Raw genomic sequence first — 21,642 nt, 5'->3', positions numbered from 1 at the left:
CACGCTAACACTCCCCCCTCTTGAGGGTCTGCTTGACCCAAGCAGTGCTGAAGAGCTTCAAAGTCTTCTCGGATAGCTAAGGTGCGCGAAATGTCAGTCTACTGAATAAGAATTTAGGCAAAAGTAGAATCACCCTGCTTGATCAAACACGATCTAGAACCTACAACGGAATTTCTAGATCTTGCTGAACTCTCCGAAGCTCGTGACTGATAGTATATTTATTGCCAATTGATTGTTTGAGCTGGGAGACATAGAAAACAGGATGAATCGTGGCTGAAGGGGAAGAGCCAATCGGCAGGCAACCAATCCAACCTTCTGCAGAATGCGGATTCAAAAAATAAGTGCCGGGCTTCAAAGGCCTCGTCAAAGCAAGCCGTGGCCCGCTGACCGGAGCAAATTCGCGGCGCCTTCGCTGGGCCCGGGTTTTGGACTCCCCCCTTTGGGTGCATCTGGGCCGTCAACCGCGTCGTGATCTGAAGGCCGTGCGAAGCACGTGCCCCTTGCTGTACGTAAACGGTGCTACTATTTGTATGCGTATTGTACTGTGTCGCGTTTGAAATTTGAATGAGGAGCGCTCATATATTTATTTGCCCTGAGTTTCACAAGGACCACGCTGTGCTCTCGTAAACAATTTGCTCGTGTCCTTGTAGAATGTGAAATATATCTTGCTTGGGCTAGAAATATTCAAATTTCTGTTTTGGAACTAATCTATGTTATCTTTCTTATCGTCTTCTCGCAACATGTAATGTCGTAATGGGATGTTTACATCATCTTGTATTATTTCAAAATGCACAAAACCGTTATATTTGCGTTGAAACATTGGTTCTTCGTCTGTATGTTTGTGAAGAAAATTTCGCATAAAACGATGGATGAACAGGTACATTGTTTCCTAGCATAAAAGAAAACTATTGGTTTTCTTACATGCATAATCTATAAAAAAAACATATGTGATATTTATACGTACCTTATATTTGCAAGTTATGTTTGTTTTCCAATTAAGTGAGACTTTTGCACACCCGCAACCAACCTATGACAACACTTTTGGAATGAGTATCCTCTACGAGAAGGGAACTCATCAAACCATATATCTATCTATTACATAAAACACTATCTATTACATAAAACACAAGTTGATTCCCGCGTCATAATAAAAATCTCTAAAATTTCTCTTTTTCTATAATCAATCTTTGAGTGATATTGCCTTGAAACTAAACTCATCATCGTCATCAACGATTTCGAAGTGTAGGTCTTTTGTTGAAATTCCATCGTCAGACATGCGACAAGGTAGATAACTCTGAGATTCATGCAGGGTAGGGAGAGAAAAAGATTCTCTAATAGATTTATGGTCTACACGATTCTTGGTGCGTAAGTGTAGGGGCACGTGCCCTCAAGAGCATAAAAAACCTGTCCAGCAAAATCATGTGATACATGAGCTGATACGATTGGTTACACGTATCGAAGACACCACAGTGTGGAGGTCATAATCCTGTTTGTGTTAAGCAAATCATTGCTCCGGTCGTACTCATCTTCCTTGCAAAAAAGAAAAAATGTCTTAAACGACGCCTGGCCTGTGTTGATAATGTGGGGATATTTTGCATATCAGGGCTTCCCACGAATTCAAAGAGAATTTACATGATTCCTCAGCTCCTTTAAAAAACCCGTCAAATTCCCAAGTTATCTGTGGCCGATTTGAAAATACACACCACATTAGGGACCTAACTGAGCAGACTACCCAATATTCAAACGATTAAAATAAGCCAGATCGGCCGATTTTGAACAGACCAGACTTCCCTGTGGGCCCCACAACCATTCGTCCCCTAAGAAAGACGCCACTGCCCCGAGGCCGCGGCCTTATATCCGCGGGCCCGCCCCCGCCACGCAGCTGGAACTGACGCATTTGCCCCTGGACCGTTCAAATCCCGGTACCACGTCTGCGGGAAATCTTGCACTCACACCCCCGCCTAATCTGACATTTCCTTCCAACTCGATACCTTCGGGCCACGGAAAAGCGCACGGGAGAAGAAGCGCCAAGCCAAAGCAAAATATTTTTCGCCATGAGTCCGCCCCGACTCGAAGCAGCAGCCCCCGCGTCCGCCCTGCTGTAATCGGAGCCCCGATAAGACGCCGCCATCCCCCCACTCGGCGCCCGAACCCGGCGCGGTCGCCTCGTGCTCGCCGCCGTCGACGCCGCTGGCTTCCGGGGCGAGGCTAGGTCTGGGGGAGGCTAGGGTTTGGGCGGGATGAGCTACCGGAAGGGGTCGAAGGTGTGGGTGGAGGAGAAGGGGGAGGGATGGGTGGAGGCGGAGGTGGCGGAGGCCAAGGACCGCGTCGTCGTCGTGCTCACGAGCCTGCGGAAAAAGGTGTAGCAACCTCTCCCTTTCCGTCTCCGTCGCTTTCGCTCCAATCCGTGCAGTTTAAGTTCCCGTTGTGCCGTTTGGAATGTTCCGTGGATGCGGATGCGAACACAGTGCTCGTTTGGCATTCGTTTGGCTCATGTTTGGTTTGAGTTTGCTGAAGATGCTTGTGTTTTGGTGCTAGTTTGATCATGGTCTGGTATGAGCGAACTGAGGTTGTTCAAAATTTAATCTATTTTTATTTGAATTAGTCTGGTGTTGTTTTGCTATTAGTTGATTCGTTTGCTAGAAAGAAATTATTTAAAATGGTGGAAATAGTGGCAGCGTTTAATATTAGCATATGAACCTCTTGGTATTTTTGTATAATTCTGTACTTGGTTTGGAGGGGCGCCGGTTAGCTTGGGTGAAACTATTGCAGATGGTGGTACCAGTCAGTTTAAGTATTCGTATCGTTAATTTAATCAAATTCTTAATTCATCAGCTGCTTACATTTTTAATTTTATTAAGTTGTTTGACTTGTGTGATCATAGAAAGCTCCAATTGAACTACATTTTTAATTCTATGAACTTTTGAACTAAGCCTATATGTTCTGCAAGTTGCTTCTGATGTGCAATTTAATCTACAACGGTAGTGGTAAACTGAGAACTTATATCAATGAGTTCTTTCCGGACTCCATCAAGTTTAGCGATCGTTGTGCCATTAGTTCAATGCATATTGGCCTTTTGTTTAGAGAAGGAGTGCTGAATTTTTTGCCCATCGGAACTAATTCTGACAAGTTTACCAAGACCTGGTTTCAATTTTCGTGTTGGAAACTTGATTTGTAGCTGAAGCTTTCTCTTTTTTGTTTTCAGATTACAGTTTCGCCAGAGAAATTGTTGCCTAGGGATACAGATGAAGATCTGGGTGGGAGTCATGTTGATGACATGACCAAACTGACTTATCTGAATGAACCAGGTGTTCTTTACAATCTGAAGAAAAGATATGCATTGAATGAGATATATGTAAGTGGTCCACCAGCACTGTTTCTATTTACTGGGGTGATTTGCATTGAACCTACTTGAAATGTAGGGCACAGTTGTTTACCCAAAAACTAAAATTTTCTTAGCAAAATTTACGATCTTGAATAGTTGAATTCACATGTTTAAGTTTCCATTGAATATGATCTGATGCTGCTGCCACATTGATTTTACGGAGCATTATCTCGTTTGCCACTGTTTTCGGAATTCTGATGTTGAGATGTTTAATCATACCAATGCTTTGGTATAATTTCTGCTAAGTCTGTTGGAACCAAACCAAAACGTCTGCAATTGAAAATCGAATTCATTAAGGCAAAACCATTTGTCAATGTGAATGCAATAACGGTGCACTCATCTCAATGTTTTTTTAGCTTCAATTAATTCATGTTCTAATCATGCTACTTTTGCTGTGTATAGAGCGGAATGATGGACATTTATAAAGTACTTTTAATTCGATATGGACATATCTTAAGTATGGAAATAACCAACGCCATATGTAAAATTGTGACTGTTCTTTTCATATTGCTTTTTTTTTTCACGTGTACTTGCCCGTTTGGGTTGTCGACATGAGTAGGGAATGAGCTCCTTTTCGGGGAAGTATTTTAATTCCTCAGATCGATCATGTTAAGCCATTAATTGTTGTTGTCTGATTGTACCATTGGTTGGCATGACTAAATCCTAAATGGATACATGCAGTTCTGTTTTGATGCTTTAGTTATGGACTACTTTTTATAACAGCCTTTCACCTGTCTTTATTGAGACAGACGTACACCGGAAGCATCTTGATTGCTGTTAATCCTTTTACGAGGCTGCCTCACCTGTACAACGAGTACATGATGGAGCAATATAAGGGTGTCCGATTAGGGGAGTTGAGTCCACATGTTTTTGCAGTAGCTGATGCATCATACAGGTAGAGGCTACAGTTTGATTAAGTTGCAAGACACTGTTTCCATATAATATAATTTGTTTTATTGACGCGGATTGAATTAATTAGGGCTATGATGAATGAATCCCGAAGCCAATCGATCCTGGTTAGTGGTGAAAGTGGTGCTGGCAAAACCGAAACGACAAAACTTATTATGCAGTATCTCACCTATGTTGGTGGTAGAGTCGCTCTTGATGATCGAATGGTTGAGCAACAAGTTCTGGAAGTAAGTTTTACCATTTTTTTCTCCACTGTAATATTTGGAAACTAAGAGTATTTCAATTTTGTTTTTTGTTGACTATTATTTTTTTTCGCGGTGTTGTTGAAGATAGCATTATCTTACAATTTCTTCATTTGCTCCTCCACCAGTCTAACCCTCTTTTGGAGGCATTTGGCAATGCAAAAACAGTTAGGAATGACAACTCAAGGTGAGTTTTCACTCTTAATGTTGGGTAAATAGTGCACGATGGTTTGGGTGTGTTCTTCATCCAGATAATACACAATGGCTTCATTAGTTTGTAGAACTTAACCTTTTTGTCCTTTTTCTTTTTGCTTGTTCTTAACTTAAACACTTTATTGGTTGTAGTCGATTTGGTAAATTTGTGGAGATACAGTTTGATGCAAGTGGTAGAATATCTGGAGCTGCTATTAGGACCTATCTATTGGAAAGGTCCCGTGTTGTGCAAATTACTGATCCTGAAAGGAATTTTCATTGCTTTTACCAATTATGTGCTTCTGGAAAGGTATGTGTATCAACTATCAATATTTCAATTGGATCATTTATTATGTGGGTGCTCTATATGAGTTTCATTACTACATGACATGATTGGCGCTTTCCTATGGAGCTGGTAATTTCCAAATGAATTGTTGATTGACATTCTTGGACTTACAGCTCTACAAAATCCCCATTTCAGTAGCTATTAATTTAATTTGTAGGCATTGATGAATGATGATGCATATCTATTACAGTGATGATGTTTTGCAATTTCTTCAGTATTTGTTCTAGTTTTGCTGAAATATGTTTAGATCTGATGCTTTCCTGGCAAGTGCCAAATGCATTGGCCCTGTATTATTATGGGCACATATAGGGAAACTTCCCTCACCTTGGGAAATACCACCAGTAAAGTGTGCGGTAGGTGTCGTTCAGGAGAGATGCTGGGCTCTAGATATGCAAGTGAGATAAACGCCCTCAGCCATGGCCTGGGTTTGCAAAAGTGGAATACTATGAAAGCACTTCTCGTAATACAACCACTAATATTATTTTTATGTGACTGTCATTAATTATTTTAAACTGGTGGTCAGAGCTTCTGTAGTTTTACTACACGTATAAAACAACACTTAATTAGTGGGCACACTATTCCGGGGGCCTGTGCACGCTAAGTATGATGTTGCGGTCTATTATCTTCCAATTCAGTCTTTTCCATATATATATTTAGTTGTAAAATATATGTAATGATTCCATGCAGTAGGAATGCTAATCTTGAGTTTGCATTGTTGTATGTAAAGGATGCAGAGCTGTACAAGCTTGGGCATGCAAGCAGTTTCCATTACTTGAATCAAAGCAAGACATATGAATTGGAAGGGACAAACAATGAAGATGAGTACTGGAAGACGAAAAGGGCAATGGATATTGTCGGGATCAGCAGAAAAGATCAGGTTTCTAACTGGACGCAAACATACCCAGATGTTACTTGGAAATGACCTTCCATGGAGAATTGTTGCATGCTGTACTTCTAGCGTGTAGTTTTGTATCTATATTTCAGAAAGTGAATGTGTATTTGGTACTTTCTTCAGGATGCTATATTTCGGACATTGGCAGCCATTCTTCATCTCGGCAATGTTGAGTTTTCTCCGGGAAAAGAACACGATTCTTCAAAAATTAAAGATTCAACATCAAATTTTCACCTCCAAATGGCAGCTAACTTATTTATGTATGTTTTTTGCATCTACTATTATGAAATTTCTTGTTTTTTAGGGCAAAATTATCTTATTTTGAATAATCCTTGTCTCTCTGCAGTTATAGTTGCAGTAATTGCTTTAGTTCTTTAAACATTTAGTTTGGATTTTGGAATGCTCTGGGGGCATTGATGTAGAGGGTGTAGATGAATTGGTGTTTGATTTGTTGTAGACGAGCAAAGTATACCCTCTCTACCAAATATCAGTTAATTTCCAAAGCTCCATCTTAAGCACGCACTGTAGATAATTAAAACTATGTTTTCTATGATCACTTTGCATGCTGTCTGTTTATAGGCATAGAAGGTCAAAGGAACAATGAAATTCCGTGAACCTGTTGAAAATGTGTGTTAATGAATGATGCCTCATGCTCTTATTTGTCTTGTTCATACTAATAATTTTTTCATGGATAAAGTACTATTGGTTATTAGGACTCCTGTATCCTTGTAGCAGACACTTGGAAGTGACAGATAATACTGTTCTGAACTGTAATTGAATTTGCTGCTTATACTTTCATTTTTGGTTCTTGAAACAGGTGCGATTCAAATCTATTGGTCTCAACATTGTGTAGCCGGTCTATACATACTCATGAAGGAATAATTATTAAGGCTTTGGACTGTGCTGCTGCTGCAGCTAATCGTGATGCTCTAGCAAAGACTGTATATGCGAGATTATTTGACTGGTATTTTCTTCTACAATATTTTCTAAGATTTGTATGTTTATATGAGTATTTTCTTCTGCAACATTTTCTAAGATTTATATGCTTATATGTGGTAAAACATTTTATTTTTTTTTACTATTTTCAGGCTTGTCGAGAATATTAATAAGTCAATTGGTCAGGATGTTGATTCCAAGGTGCAGATTGGTGTCTTGGATATCTACGGCTTTGAAAGCTTCAAAAACAACAGGTCTCTGGATAGCTTGTCATTTGTTTCAGTTCACTTATAGCAATGCACTAATGTTTTATAATAAAGTTCTTTTTAATTCTTTTGGTCAACTGAACTGTGCCATTGGCAGCTAAAGAGCCTAGTTAACTGTTTATTTACAGCATTTCATTGACAACATACCAAACTCTTTATATTTGAATTAGCTTGAATGCATGTTTGCATCTAATTATTTATCCTGTAGAATTGTTCTTTTGGTTTATGACACAGCTCTCTCTCTCATATCTGTTTTTGGTAGGCTGGCATTTCATTAAGTTACTGTGCGTGTGCGTAAGTGTGTGCCTTTTGCATATTGTTACTATAAATTGCATAAACATTTATGAATTATGCAATTATTAGCCGCCACATTGAAACATTGATTTTGCCCTGCTATCTGATTCTTAATGACCCTTTTTCATTTACCTGTGCAGCTTTGAGCAGTTCTGCATTAACTTTGCCAATGAAAAACTACAACAACACTTTAACGAGGTAGGTATTGACTCTAGTCTTCTGTCTGATTTAGAAGGACGTGCTCTTTAATGGACAGCCACATATGTGGCTTTGCATTTTCAATTTACTTGCTTCTCTTAACATTAAATGCTACAAATGTCTTCCCTCAGCATGTATTCAAGATGGAACAGGAGGAGTACAAAAGCGAAGAAATTAATTGGAGCTACATTGAGTTCATTGACAATCAGGATGTACTGGATTTGATCGAAAAGGTTATTTCTTTGCCTTAACTTATTGAGATAGACTGAGCAATCTATGCTCTGTAACCTATATTTGTTTTACTGTGGTAAGTGGTCTGGTAAATAGTTGCGTTTTTTCCTTTTTATTGAACTATATTTTCATATCTCATTCTTTTGCAGTGTTAATGTTATTATCACCTTGCATCTAGTTGTTTGCACTTGCACCATTGAGTCAAGCTTTGAGTTGCTGTTGTTTTTTGTCCTGGGCCAGCAGTGCTGGGATCGATAGCTGCTCTTCTGCCTTGAGCATTACTGTATGTGAGAAGTACCATATGTTTAAATTGTTTGGCATGTTCGTTGATTGCCAGCGCCGATGTGATATCAGTGGTGTCCTCCACGTTGAGTTCTGTTTATCATCTAGCGTGTGTTGTGCGCAGCAAAGCACCCCCTCCATTTTGTGTATATTTTTGTTTGTCCTGGTCATTTAATGGTATAGGTTTGAACTTTGTAGGATGTAATGGCATGCAACAAATTGGATATGTCAAGTCTCTCTCTACCTTTCTATTAATATTATACAACTGTAGGCTTTAGCACTGTTTATGTGCTCGACATTGGACATTCTGTACAATGGTTGATACTGTACGTAAAAGCGTTTACAGATTATGCTTATTGTGGCAGACTTATGAGCAACAAATTTTACTTCTGCAGTTCTGCTGTGTGCTGTTAATATCTGCAATATCATTAGTGTCAGCTGTAGCAAGCACAGATACCAAGTTTGTTACTAGACATTTGTTCATGTTTATTCGTGGCACTCATTTGTTGTATAATCTCATCTGGGCTTTAATATTCCTTTTTGAGAGTACAAGCCTATAAGGTATATACACACACGCAGGCACACACATGTGAGCGCCCCCCATAGCACACGGGTAAAAGTCGGTCTGGGGCGTAACTGCTGCCTTTGTCCCTCTTAGATGCTCTAGAAAACATATTCAATCTGAGATTAATTCTATTCTATGTTCCCAAACAGAAACCGATTGGAATTATTGCACTGCTAGATGAAGCTTGGTAAGCCACTGGTTTTATTTCTCCTTGCAAATAGCATTGTTTTTAAATTAATCGATGTTCTCAGCTACAATTTGTTCATGTGCAGTATGTTTCCAAAATCTACTCATGAGACCTTCGCAACGAAGATGTTCAGAAACTTCTCTTCCCATCCTAGGCTTGAGAAGACAAAGTTCTCAGAAACAGATTTCACCATCTCTCACTATGCTGGGAAGGTAAGCCAGGACTGCCAGGTATTTCATTACTTATTCATGTATTTATATAGTAACATCCATTTATTTGCAGGTGACGTATCAAACAGATTCTTTTCTGGAAAAGAATCGAGATTATATTGTTGCGGAGCACTGCAATCTTTTATCATCTTCTAGGTGCCCATTTGTTTCTGGACTCTTCACTTCGTTGCCAGAAGAATCTTTAAGATCCTCTTACAAATTCTCGTCAGTTGCTTCCAGATTTAAGGTATCAATATAAAATCCATTGCCTCTGTTTCCTTTTCACATAGATACGTGCTTCTATTTGTTGTTTCTTTGATTCCTGTGTTTATGTTTTTTCTTGCGCCCAAGATGGATTACTTTTTTTGTGGCTCTACTCACATAAAACATTTAGGTACTGAGGAATATTGAATAATGTGGCTGAAGTAAAAAAGGAAAGACAAACTTCGTATTTATTCATTATCTTAGTCAATCATTCCAGAATTCATTGTTTTTGCACTAACCTTTATGGCTGAACGAGGGCAATGGTGTTAATGAGCTATCCTTGTTTCATGTCAGCAATCTTTATTGCATTTGATCACCTTTTGAAATTTGATATTTTCTTAAAGTTTTTGCAATTGCACCACATGCGGAAGTCTTAGCTATGATTCTACAGCTTTGGATATTTATATTCGTTCACTCTTAGAATATGTATGTAATTAAGGTAGTGATTTATTTTCTTTATTCCCTCATTTCTCTTGACTCTTCTGATTCGTATGTAATCTTTATTGCTTTTTCCGAAGCAACAACTGCAAGCCCTCATGGAAACCCTCAACTCGACCGAACCTCACTATGTACGCTGTGTGAAGCCCAACTCTGCTAATCGACCTCAGCTTTTTGAAAATCAGAGCGTCTTGCACCAATTGCGTTGTGGAGTAAGAACTTTAACCTGAAGCACGAATACAAAAACAATATTATATATTTTTTCTCATCATTGTATTGATCAGCACTCTGCCCATATAACAATTCATTTGCTGATAGTCACATTTGCTGTTCGTACTATTAAGCATTGAATGTTAATGTTGAACTTGCTGCTTCAAGTCACACTTTCGTGCAATAGATCAATGTGCTTATGAGAAATGATTTTGTGGTTCTATGGGAACTTGGCCAATTGATTTGGCTGTGGTGTCCGGTGTCCTGATGGTCTTACATCATACCAGCATGTGACTTGAATGGGCATACTATATTGGTAGTTTTGGGAAATAACTGGACCACATTCACGAGGTCGCTTGAAATATGTTCATGTTTCCACCGTATTGTATTATTCATTCTCTAATGCCTATAAAACCCTCTCAATCTATACATAGTATACCCTTGCAGTTGCAAGTAAGTGTTGTTTTGGAATGACATGGTCACCAAGACATAATTTGACCACCAGGTCCTATTTTCTACATTTGTAAAATCAAATAAAAATTATAGTCAAACTGGATATTTATAGAAATATTGTTGGTTAAAAATTGCATGGTTTATAGGGTTAGACTTATTTTTACTGGAGGGAGTATAAGGCTTGTTTTTGCTGCATGCATGTTTTTCTAATTAATATTTTCCTCAAAATTGTAATTTGATGGCTTGACAGGGTGTTTTAGAGGCTGTCCGTATTAGTCTTGCTGGCTATCCTACAAGGAGGACCTATGCTGAATTTGTTGATCGGTTTGCTGTTCTAGTTCCCGAGTTGTTGATTGGAAGGTACCTATTGTATCCTTCATGAAACTTGTTTATGGAAAGAGAAGGAATTCACAAGATTTAAGTCATGGAAGTTTTATGGGAATCCGTGTGGATTCTGGACAACTGTGCACATCATCTGATGATTTGTACATTTTTTATTCTGCAGACTGTTGTAATATGATAGGAAAAGTTGGGAGTTAATTAAGGGCTATTTATGAAAAAAGAATTGTCGCTTGTTTCTTAATTTGCACCACCTATTTTGATATTATGCTTGTTTTAATTATGCAGTTACGATGAAAGAATGCTGACAAAGGGAATTCTCGAAAAGACGAAGCTTGAAAATTTTCAAGTAATCTGCTCAGCTAATATTGTGTTCTTTCAATTTACTAAAGTTTCGTGATGATTGGATGATATCAATGAATCGTACCTGTTTACAGGACCGAACCTCGTTTCTATCTTCCATAAAATTGTATAAGGTTTAGATCTTTTTATTTTGGAGAAAGCACCATTGTTTTCTTACACAAACTTCTAATTTTTCAGACTGCATCATCATTATATTAAGGGAAAAATGCAAAAAAAAACCCCCAAAAGTCACTTGGATTTTTACTTCCCCGCAGAAGTTGTTTTATTGCAACCCCCCCCCCCCTCAAAAAAAATTCAAAAAAATAAAAAAATAACAAAAAATTCTAAAAAAAAACTAGAGACAATTCTAAGACCTTCTGTGAAATTGTTTTTCAAAAATAATATCCTTTGCATCATATTTCACGGAGAGGAAGTTTGGAAAAAAAAGAAAAATGTGGAGCTCATTTATTAACTCACGTTATTTTAACTTTGTTATGTCTACCATTATTTTTCCTACATAAATAATTGTTTAATTAAACTAATAAAAGTGGTTTCACTAATTTTGAGGGTGTTATGGATTAGTTATGAATTAATCTATTTGCAACACATTTACTCAATCCTGCACGTTACAATAACTATTTCAAGATTTCATGTATTTTTAGAAGATAGAGGATCATGTAAGAAGACTAAAAAAATTAGTTTCATGATTTTTGGATTAGTAAATAATTAATTATGCATTTAAGTCGAATTAATAAATGAGCTGCACGTTTTTTTTTTCAAACTTCCTCTCCATGAAATATGATGCAAATGATATTATTTTTGGAAAAAAATTCACAAAAGGTCTTAGAATTGTCTCTAGTTTTTTTAGATTTTTTTTTTGTGATTTTTTTTTTGAATTGTTGGGGGTGTTTTTGCAACAAAACCAAACCTTTGGAGGGTTTTTTGCAACAAAACAACTTTTTTTGTTGGGGGGGGGGGGCGGAAATCAAAATCTAAGTGACTTTTGGGTTTTTTTTTTTGCATTTTTCCCTTATATTAAAGTTGAAGTAATAAATAATTTGACAATATACTTGAGTTGGTTGATGGAAAAAGTGAAAGTAATATATTGACATTTCGTCTTACATGATAGCTTGGTAGAACAAAGGTGTTCCTTAGGGCCGGCCAAATTGCCATATTAGATATGCGTCGTGCTGAGGTTTTGGACAATGCTGCACGGCACATTCAAGGCTGTTTCAGAACATTTATCACCCGCAAAGAGTTTGTAAAAACAAGGGAGGCTTCAATATCTGTACAAGCATATTGCAGAGGTAAACATGTGTGCTTATTGTATTGCTTTATTGTTATGTTCTGAATGTGACATACAGCTGTCATACTATGGCAGAGAACAATAAAAAGGAAGTTATTGCTTGGTCGTCTAAATGAACAGGATTGAAAAATACATTATTTTCATGCTATACATATAGATTCAAAAATAAAAAAAGTAGCATTCTTTTGACTGCATGCTTCAAAAGGTAGCATTCTTTTGTTTCCAGAGGGAGTAATTGTTTAATGGGGTTGGATGGTTATGTATTTGTAGAAAAGGCTGAAGGCATTCTAGAAGAATTTGGTTGCTTAGGGTGTCAATTACTCCCATAATCTTTGCTAGTTAGATAATAATTTCTTCTGTCCACTGTGGACAAATAATAACATGTTGTGTACTCATACCTGCTATTCTCATGACCTGCAAATTGCAAAACCTTATCCACTGATTCTTATAAGCATCCTTAATGAATTGTAATCTCTTCTCTTTCTGATTCTAAATTACTAATACATTCTGTTTGCTAATTAGGCTGTTTAGCAAGGAAAATGTACACGATCAGAAGAGAGACAGCGGCTGCTGTAATTGTTCAGAAGTATGTCCGAAGATGGCTGTTACGTCGAACTTACATGCAAGCATGTCTGGCGGCGCTGCTTATTCAGTCTTATATTCGAGGGTTTATTGCTCGCCGCTATTTCTCCGCCATTAGAGAGCATAAGGCTGCTTTAGTGATACAGGTGCACATCCCTGTCCCCTCTTTAATGAAGCCATCTTAAAACAAGAATGCCCTTTAGTTCAATGTGCAGTGAAAAATCGCGATGTTAGGAACCATAAGCTGACATTTTTAAGCAAGCTATTATTTTTGGAAGACATTGAATGTTATATGTACTCAATGTACTGTGATGTCACCACTTGTTTATTAGAAAAATGAATACAGTTAAACCCAACATTGTTGAATTTATTTACTATGATCTGTAATTGGCACATTGCAGTCCATATGGAGAAAACGGAAGGTTGTAATGCTTTTCCAGCATTACAGGCAAGCCACTGTCACTATTCAATGTGCTTGGAGACAGAAGCTTGCAAGAAGGGAGCTAAGGAGGCTCAAAATGGTAATTTGTTTGGTTTCTCTTATATAATTTTCTTCTTATGCTGATTCTAAGCGGACCAATTTATTCAATATTTGCTCGCCACTTGGCAAGTTTCGAGCCTTTTGCACGGCAAAGCTCTATAATCGTCTGAAATCTGCATTATTTTTCTCTTAAATTATTATTGCATCTCCTTTTGTTCTTTCTTCCTCCACGTGCTCGGTGCTCCTAAGGTATACATGTTCCTTCGCAAATTTTTAACGTTTAAGTTTCTCTTATTTATTCTCTCCATATCATCCTCGGAATGCTCTGATAGCCTGGATGGAATCTTCTATTCTCTCGTGTGATTGCTATGTATTGCGAGTACTCTTATGTGATGGTTTATGTGATAGGCTGCAAATGAAGCTGGTGCACTGCGTGAGGCGAAGAATAAGCTTGAGAAAAAGATGGATGATCTTGCTTTAAGACTTACCCTCGAAAGGAGACTCCGGGTAAGTATTGTCTGCCACATTATTGCATTAGTGTACTATTTGTTAATATTACCTGTATTCTTCTATTGTGTGTATGCGCACACAGCCGCACACGCGTGTGTATTTGATAGTGTTGTGTTTGTTCCTGCTGGTTTTAGGTCAGTTATTTTTTATCAGCATTTGAAGCTTGCTACTTCCTATCAGTCACATTATTAATTGATGGCTAGTGCTTATGCTTCCTTGTGGGGAGCTGGAAAGCGTATAAAAAGTGAAAGAAACTCTGGATTTCATATCTTTGAATCAAACAAACAGTACAAGGCTTCTAATAGATGTTCAAAACATCATTTTTTGCAAATTTTATTGGGGAAATTGGAACATGAAGGTAAAAAAACTGCCGGGGCCGATTTCAGAACCAAGGTTGGAATCAATCCTTGGATTGTGCTATTAAAATTATATGCATCTCTTAATGGGCAAAGCACGGTTGAGGAGTTACAGTTCAGGTTGTATGTCAAATTTATCTGCATAAAGATTGCGATTTTTGGACCTTGAAATTGGTTAATCTTTTCTTACATTTGATTTGATACTGTATAATAGAAACATCAGGTGCTGTGGTTATTATTTATTGTAAATTTTCCTGATTCTATTTCTCTTGATTGTTAATTTTTCTTGACCTGGTGCTTGAACTTTCAAATGTAGGCTGCCAGTGAAGAATCAAAGTTGGCAGAAATATTGAAGCGTGACAAAATAATTGAATCACTAACCGCAGAATGTGCTGCAGCTAAGTCAGCTGCTCAAAATGAACATGACAGAAATTTGTTGCTCTGGAAGCAGTTGGACGATTCTTTGAAAGAGATTACTATGTTGCAGAATAAAAAAATTATGACAGCAGAAGCAGAAAAAGAAAATTCCAACCTAAAGGTTTCATCACTTCTGCTTTCATTATATTCTAGCATGGGCAGAATTGGATCCACCACTCTAGAACACTACATATCTGTGGCATTTGCGGGAGCACACTCTAAAACTGATAATTATGTAATGGAAACTATGATATTTGCATCATTTGCAGGGACAAACTTTTACACACTGTATATATTTTTTAGATTTAAGGGAGAGTAGAAGCACAAAAAGTGTTCGGACCGGCATTTTGAAAATCAGACATTTAGTAGTGTCGAATCCCAATGTTGTTGAGACCAGCATTTAGACCAAGGGCAATTAGAAGTTTTTCATTCCTTCTCGCTCCTAAATCTGAAATAATAATATTTTAATAGGTACGGAGTATTCTATCAAATGGCCAAGATTTAGTAGTGTCCATCAGCAAATTATTAGGGTGTGGTCCGGAAAATGCTACACTTTTGTGATGCCATAGAGCGAATTTTGCCTGAATCATGAAATCATGAGTATGCTTGGTTGGCTTCCATTTTCAGTGTACACCGTTTGGCATCTTTTTCCCCCCTTCCATTCAGAGAGAGTATATAATTTTATTAGCCCAGATGCTACTTGTTTATACTGTCTTATTGTTTTGCTATTCTTTCATTGTGCTAGTATGACAGCAGAACGTTTTTGTCATTTTATTTGAGGGAAACTTCAGTTTTTCTGCCTGATTGAAATTCATAAACTTTATGAAGTAGCATAGTTCCTTCTAAAGCTTATGCTTGCTGCTGTAATTTTCCAGTGGACAGATCCTCTGTTTTCCCTTTTTCTTGGCTTGAATTGCAATCTTTTGGTCCTTTCTGAAAGATGCTAGCTTTGACATATCCTTGCTGAAGCGTTTCTCTTTTTCTTTCCACAGAATTTAGTCGAATCATTATCTATGAAGAACTCAATACTGGAAAATGAGCTTACTGTGGCTTGTAAGAGTACTGATGATACAATGGAGAAATTGAAGGATGTGGAGAGAAAATGCAACCATCTACAGCAAAATTTGGACAAGTATGTGCTCCCATCTGTATGTAAAAGTGCATGATGCTGGAATGATATGTGGTGTGTCAATGTTTCTGGCTGCCCTCTATAGAAAATTACGGCTTATGGTTTCCTGAATTCAGATTGCAGGAGAAACTTAAAAACTTGGAAAATGAAAATCATGTCCTAAGACAGAAGGCATTTAATATGGATTCAGTAAACAATCTATCTGCAGCTCCAAAGACGATATCTGAGGTAATTTTCCTTTTTACCATTTCCCAGTTTCTTGCTTTTGATCATGACTCAAGTACTGCACTACAATTAGAAATAACATGTAGGTTCCAGTGTCCCACTTCTTACCATTTTCTTATTGATATTTGAAATCGTTATTTGAGTTAAAACTTAGCTACAGTACCTTTCTTGTTTAGTTAACTGATATGATTTCTAATTGCAGAAATTTTCTGCTTCAATCAGGCTTCCTAACAGTGAGACAAAGCTTATATTTGTAGGCTTATTCTTTTCTCTCAACTTGGATGGCTGCAGCTATTTAGATTCTTGTCTAAAATCTTGAATCTCATGAAAAACTTAAAATTGTAGGAAAGTCCAACACCAACAAAATATCTTGCTCCTCTTCCACAGAGTTTGACTGGATCAAGGAGATCGAGGCTGCCTGTTGAAAGGCATGAGGTGAATTTGACAGTGCTCTTAACTCCCAGTTGTAAATATGCCTTTTTTCCAGTCATATTCTAATTCAGTTGATGCATTCTCATATGAGGATGCTAATATTTTGTTAAGGACCATTTGTGTTTTATAAATAATTTGGTGCATTTTAATATTTGCTATTGTTTCGTGCAGGAAAATCATGAAATTTTATTAAGATGCATTAAGGAAAATTTAGGATTCAAGGATGGAAAACCAGTTGCAGCATGTATCATTTACAAATGCCTTTTACAGTGGCGTGCTTTTGAATCAGAGAGGACTGCTATTTTTGATCATGTAATTGAGACCATAAATGATGTCCTTAAGGTAAAATCATTTGAATACATCTATTTTTCTGTTTACACCAGGTGTTTCATTTCCTGGAGTCAAATAATCCGGGATTTTCTGTTTTGTTCTCATTACAGGGGAAGGAAGCTGATGGCAGATTGCCTTATTGGTTGTCCAATACCTCTGCACTGCTATGCCTTCTGCAGAAGAATCTGCGGTCAAATGGATTATTTTCTACACCATCTCGTCGGTCTGGTGCAGCTCTAGGGCTAGGTGGCAAGATAGTACAAGTAAGGAATTCAAGCATGACAGTTATTATTTCTATTCGTATTGAATCCTATCCAGTACTCTTCTATTATGGTAGCAAGAGGAACAGTGGATACAAGGGTAAGATAGGGAAGATCGTCCTCTAATCCCACGCTTCTCCCATAGACTCGAGGCTCTGATCGATGCCAAGGCGGATCGCCCTCTAATCGTCGAGCTTCTCCCGCTGAGAAGAGGCTCAAATCTAACCATCTGGGCAAAAGACCTTTGCTGAATTCCTCTTGCTTGCTTCCAATGATGCGCAGTTGACTTTTTATATAGAGAGGGGAAATTACAATCCAAATCCAACTCTAAATCATAACTTACCTAATTTATCTCTAGTTGAATTGGAAACTAATCAAACTCTATCTTCTAAACAAATCCAACTTATCCCCTGCCCATAACAACTAGATAACTTGCCTAAACTTACTCTTTCCATAACATTACACTGCTCGCCGAAGACAACTCGTCCTCGAGCTATGGTGGTGGTTATAGCTGTTGTCCTTGGGGAAGACCTTATGTTGATGAGCGGTGGTGTGGTGCAGCAGGAGAGCTGCGACGGCGTGGTGCAGCAGGTTGATGGCGGTGGTGTGATGCAGCAGGAGAGTGGTGATGGCGTGGTGCAACAAGTTGATGCTGGCGGCGATTTTTTTTCTTTTTTTTTTTTGTTGTATGGCGGAAAACAGAGCAGGGCAACACAGGTGTTGGTGTCGTGGTTTGTGGTAGTGCAAGGAGGTGACGGCGGCAAAACAGAGCAAAGGCGGGCGTGAAACAGAGCGGCAACGGTGGACACAGAACAAGCGGAAGGAGCACCGTCTCTAATACCAAATATTATGGTAGCAAGAGGAACAGTGGATACAAGGGTAAGATAGGGCAGATCGTCCTCTAATCCCGGGTTTCTCCCGTAGACTCGAGGCTCTGATTGATGCCAAGGGCATATTGTCCTCTAATTGTCGGGCTTATCCTGTCGAGAAGAGGCTCTGATCTAACCATCTGGGTGAAAGCCTTTTGCTGAATTTTTCTTGCTTAGTTCCAATGATGTGTGGCTACCCCTTTATATAGAGAGGGGAAATTACAATCCAAATCCAACTCCAAATTCTAACTTACCTAATTTATCTCTAGCTGCATTGGAAACTAATCATACCCTATCTCTTAATCAAATCCAACTTATCTCCTGCCCATAACTAGATAACTTGCCGAAACTAACTTGACTCTTTCCATAACATCTTCTGGTCACAAAAAAATATTGTTTTTACATAGACATGGTCCCCAAAACACAAATTGGACCACCAATATCTATTGTAATATATTTATTAAACATAGCAAAATGCTCTTGAGATTAATGTGTTCTTAGTGTTCCTCTTCTTTATTCTCTTTTAGATGTCCCATGTGTAGATAGAGAGCTGCTTTGCTTCCAACTGTTAATGGGAAGTTCGGTAGAAAAGATTGGATTGTGAAATGTTATCATATGTACTTGTTTAAAATGTAGATTTTTTTTGTCGTATTTTGTAAGCAATAGCTCATGAACATAGTCATATAAATTTCATTTTGGTACTAATTATCTTTGTGGCTTGATGTTTTTCTACGGAAAATGTATATGAATAGAATGATATTGTTTTCTGACTTGAATAACAATACTTTATGTTTCTTCCAGACGCTGAGGTCTCCTTCAAAGCTTGTTGGGCGCAGTGATACTCTCCCTCTCCCACAAGTGGATGCGCGGTATCCAGCCATACTGTTCAAACAGCAGCTTACTGCATGTGTTGAAAAGATCTTTGGGCAGCTTAGAGATAATCTGAAAAAGGAAATATCACCTCTTCTTAATGTTTGCATTCAGGTATATAGTTATCTCCTGAATTTGGTAACAAACAAGTGAACTACAGCATTGGATAACCGGACCTTTTGGTAACCCGCTGAGATTCATATGCAGGCTCCAAAATCAACACGTGCGCAGCCTGGAAAAGTATCCAAGTCACCTGGGGTCGGTGCCCAACCACCATCAAACTCCTACTGGGTCAACATTGTCAATTTCCTTGACTTGCTTATGGATACCTTGCGTGAAAATTATGTAAGCCTTTATTTTAGCTCTGTTTTGAGAAAGAACTGCAATATTTTTGCAAACTTCATCAAAGAGGCATTGTTAGCCTTTAAAGCCTTGTCCAAGTGTGTCTAACAGTCTTATGTATGTTTGCTGCAGGTGCCATCCTTCTTTATACGTAAACTTATCACTCAGTTATTCTCATTCATCAATATACAGTTGTTTAACAGGTAGTTCCTCATTTTAGAAAGTTGCTACTTGGTATATGTGCATACAAACATGCAAACAATGAGCCCATGCTAGCCAGTAAATGTCTAGGAATATATTACTGGGAACAAACAACAGAAATTTTCAATGAATTATAGAATTATTTCTTTGTTAAGCTTGCAAATAGATCATTGAGTTTTAATTACAAGAAAAGGGCCTTTCATGGGGATGAGACAGAGACACTTCTAGATGAATGCTTGTTGTAATATAGTTGGGACAAAATAAGAAGATAAACAGAAAAAAAATTGAAACACTACAGTTTCATGACTATATTAATCGCTCTGTTTTCTGTCAGTCTTCTTCTCCGGCGTGAATGTTGTACATTCTCTAATGGGGAATACGTGAAAGCTGGGTTGTCATTGTTGGAGAAGTGGATTACTGATGTCACAGAGGAGGTAAGTGCCAGTTTTGCTTTCTTCTTATCATGTTGGTAAGAAGCCCTGTTGGAAGTTGTTTTGCTTGGCATATCCAATATATTACTCTTTCAAGATATACCTGTAGTATGTGGTATAAGGAAAAAGTGTTCATGTGATGTGCTTCATGTCTTATATTGGATATCATCATTTTGTTGGGGTTTTGGTCTTTTCAGTTTTGTTCACAGGTGTCATTATCTTTTCAGTTTGCGGGAACATCTTGGCATGAGCTAAATTATATTAGACAAGCTGTCGGATTTTTGGTAGCTGCCCTCCCCCCTCATATTTGTTGGTTGTTTTATGGCTTTGGCCATTCTCACTAATTACATTCACAGGTTATACACCAAAAAAGGAAAAAGACCCTTGAGGAGATCAGGCAAGATCTTTGCCCGGTATGGCAATGTTTATAATGTCTGCTTTTATTGTTGGCCACCATCTATGGCAGATTATAACTAGTAGTTTCTCCTAATGTTTTATGTAGTCGTTGAGTGTTCGCCAAATCTACAGAATATGCTCGATGTACTGGGATGACAAATACAATACCCAAGGAATATCAAACGAGGTAGGTGCATTTGGCTTGGAAGCCTTCATTTTTTGGGGATTCATTTTGCTTTTCATTTCTGAAAATTTTAAGATTTAACAGGTTGTTGCTGCAATGCGGGAGATGGTCAACAAAGATAGCCAGAATCTCGTGTCAAATTCCTTTTTGTTGGATGATGACTTAAGGTACGCATAAGCATTTTTGTTTCTCAATATTACCTGACTGTTGATTGATTTCTTGAACGATTCATATGTTACACATGATATTTGCTAGCGTGGAACATCAACAGGTTTGCAGTTTTGCACTTACAACTGATGTTTGCTTGATGCAGTATACCATTTTCCACCGAGGATTTGTCGATGGCTATCCCGGCAATAGATTATTCAGATATCGATCTTCCAGAATCACTTCATCCCTATCCATCAGTACAGTTTCTACTTAAGCAACAGGACCCGCAGCCTGTCCGATAGTGGCATGGTAAGGCTGCCTTGAAGATTTGTTGATCCCCAGGTTTTTATGGGGTTACATCCACCTGCGATGTTGTATTGTTGTTAGGTGCCTAGACTAGCAAAGGGGCAGCGAGCTTGTCCAGTTCAAAGCAACAATTGTTGCTAGATGCCAAATCATGAGTGCCCACTCCTCGTAGCTATATTTCGCTGTACAGGGAATGTTGTAAGAACTGTTGACACTGTCCCAGAGTATCTCTGTGGAAAATCGAGTATTGTGTGTCACCAAGATATACAATATTGAATCGGACAACAGAATTTGTTTGATTTGATGGGATAATTCTTTCTTTCTGAAGCGGTCATTCGTGTAATGAGCTTAGGTCTGAACTCCGCATTAGAGAACGGCACATTCATCTTTTTAAAAATATATATATATATATATATTGGTCCGAGCCCGTGTGGACGGTGGGTGGAGCACCCATAGGTGCCCACTTTCAACCGAGCAGTGTCCGATCCTCCAACTGGTATGCTAGGTACATATGGGGAAAATACCTGGTGAGGCGCGTAGGTTGTGACCTCTAGGGATTGAGCCTGCAGGGGCTGCCCAAGCACCCTCGGTGCTAGCCATCTGGCTCTGTTCTCATTAGGGCTGGCAATAGGGTGGGTCAAGTTGGGTCCTCGTGTGTTTTACATTCGGCGGAAGCGGGGGGTGA

At 38.3% G+C, this 21,642-nt stretch overlaps 1 protein-coding gene across 4 annotated transcripts; it reads left to right on the top strand.

Annotated features, from left to right (window-relative positions):
* The first annotated feature begins 1,968 nt into the window (after window positions 1–1,968).
* LOC133921092 (protein OPAQUE1-like) lies at window positions 1,969–21,256 on the top strand. Of its 4 annotated transcripts, XM_062365827.1 has the most exons (38): window positions 1,972–2,360; window positions 3,206–3,355; window positions 4,135–4,280; window positions 4,365–4,521; window positions 4,665–4,723; window positions 4,882–5,038; window positions 5,802–5,951; window positions 6,090–6,226; window positions 6,784–6,930; window positions 7,055–7,156; window positions 7,603–7,660; window positions 7,792–7,893; window positions 8,888–8,925; window positions 9,011–9,137; window positions 9,208–9,381; window positions 9,917–10,048; window positions 10,750–10,859; window positions 11,127–11,187; window positions 12,310–12,487; window positions 13,009–13,214; window positions 13,470–13,589; window positions 13,958–14,056; window positions 14,732–14,953; window positions 15,825–15,964; window positions 16,078–16,189; window positions 16,389–16,439; window positions 16,532–16,621; window positions 16,790–16,960; window positions 17,059–17,211; window positions 18,879–19,061; window positions 19,155–19,292; window positions 19,422–19,492; window positions 19,825–19,924; window positions 20,149–20,205; window positions 20,278–20,334; window positions 20,424–20,504; window positions 20,586–20,668; window positions 20,815–21,256. In XM_062365827.1, the coding sequence occupies exons 1-38, from the start codon at window positions 2,241–2,243 to the stop codon at window positions 20,951–20,953; spliced, it is 4,578 nt and encodes a 1,525-aa protein (XP_062221811.1). In that variant the 5' UTR covers window positions 1,972–2,240; the 3' UTR covers window positions 20,954–21,256. The 4 variants fall into 4 exon arrangements, 3 of the variants coding, with proteins under 3 accessions (XP_062221811.1, XP_062221812.1, XP_062221813.1); XM_062365828.1 differs by lacking the exon at window positions 16,389–16,439; XM_062365829.1 differs by lacking the exon at window positions 1,972–2,360 and having other exon boundaries at window positions 3,222–3,355; window positions 4,109–4,280.
* The last annotated feature ends 386 nt before the right edge of the window (window positions 21,257–21,642 follow it).

This window comes from Phragmites australis, chromosome 6, assembly GCF_958298935.1.
Source record: "Phragmites australis chromosome 6, lpPhrAust1.1, whole genome shotgun sequence".
Lineage (NCBI taxonomy): Eukaryota > Viridiplantae > Streptophyta > Magnoliopsida > Poales > Poaceae > Phragmites > Phragmites australis.
The sequence above is the reverse complement of the archived record's forward strand: the minus strand, read 5'-3'. Positions and strand labels throughout refer to the sequence as shown.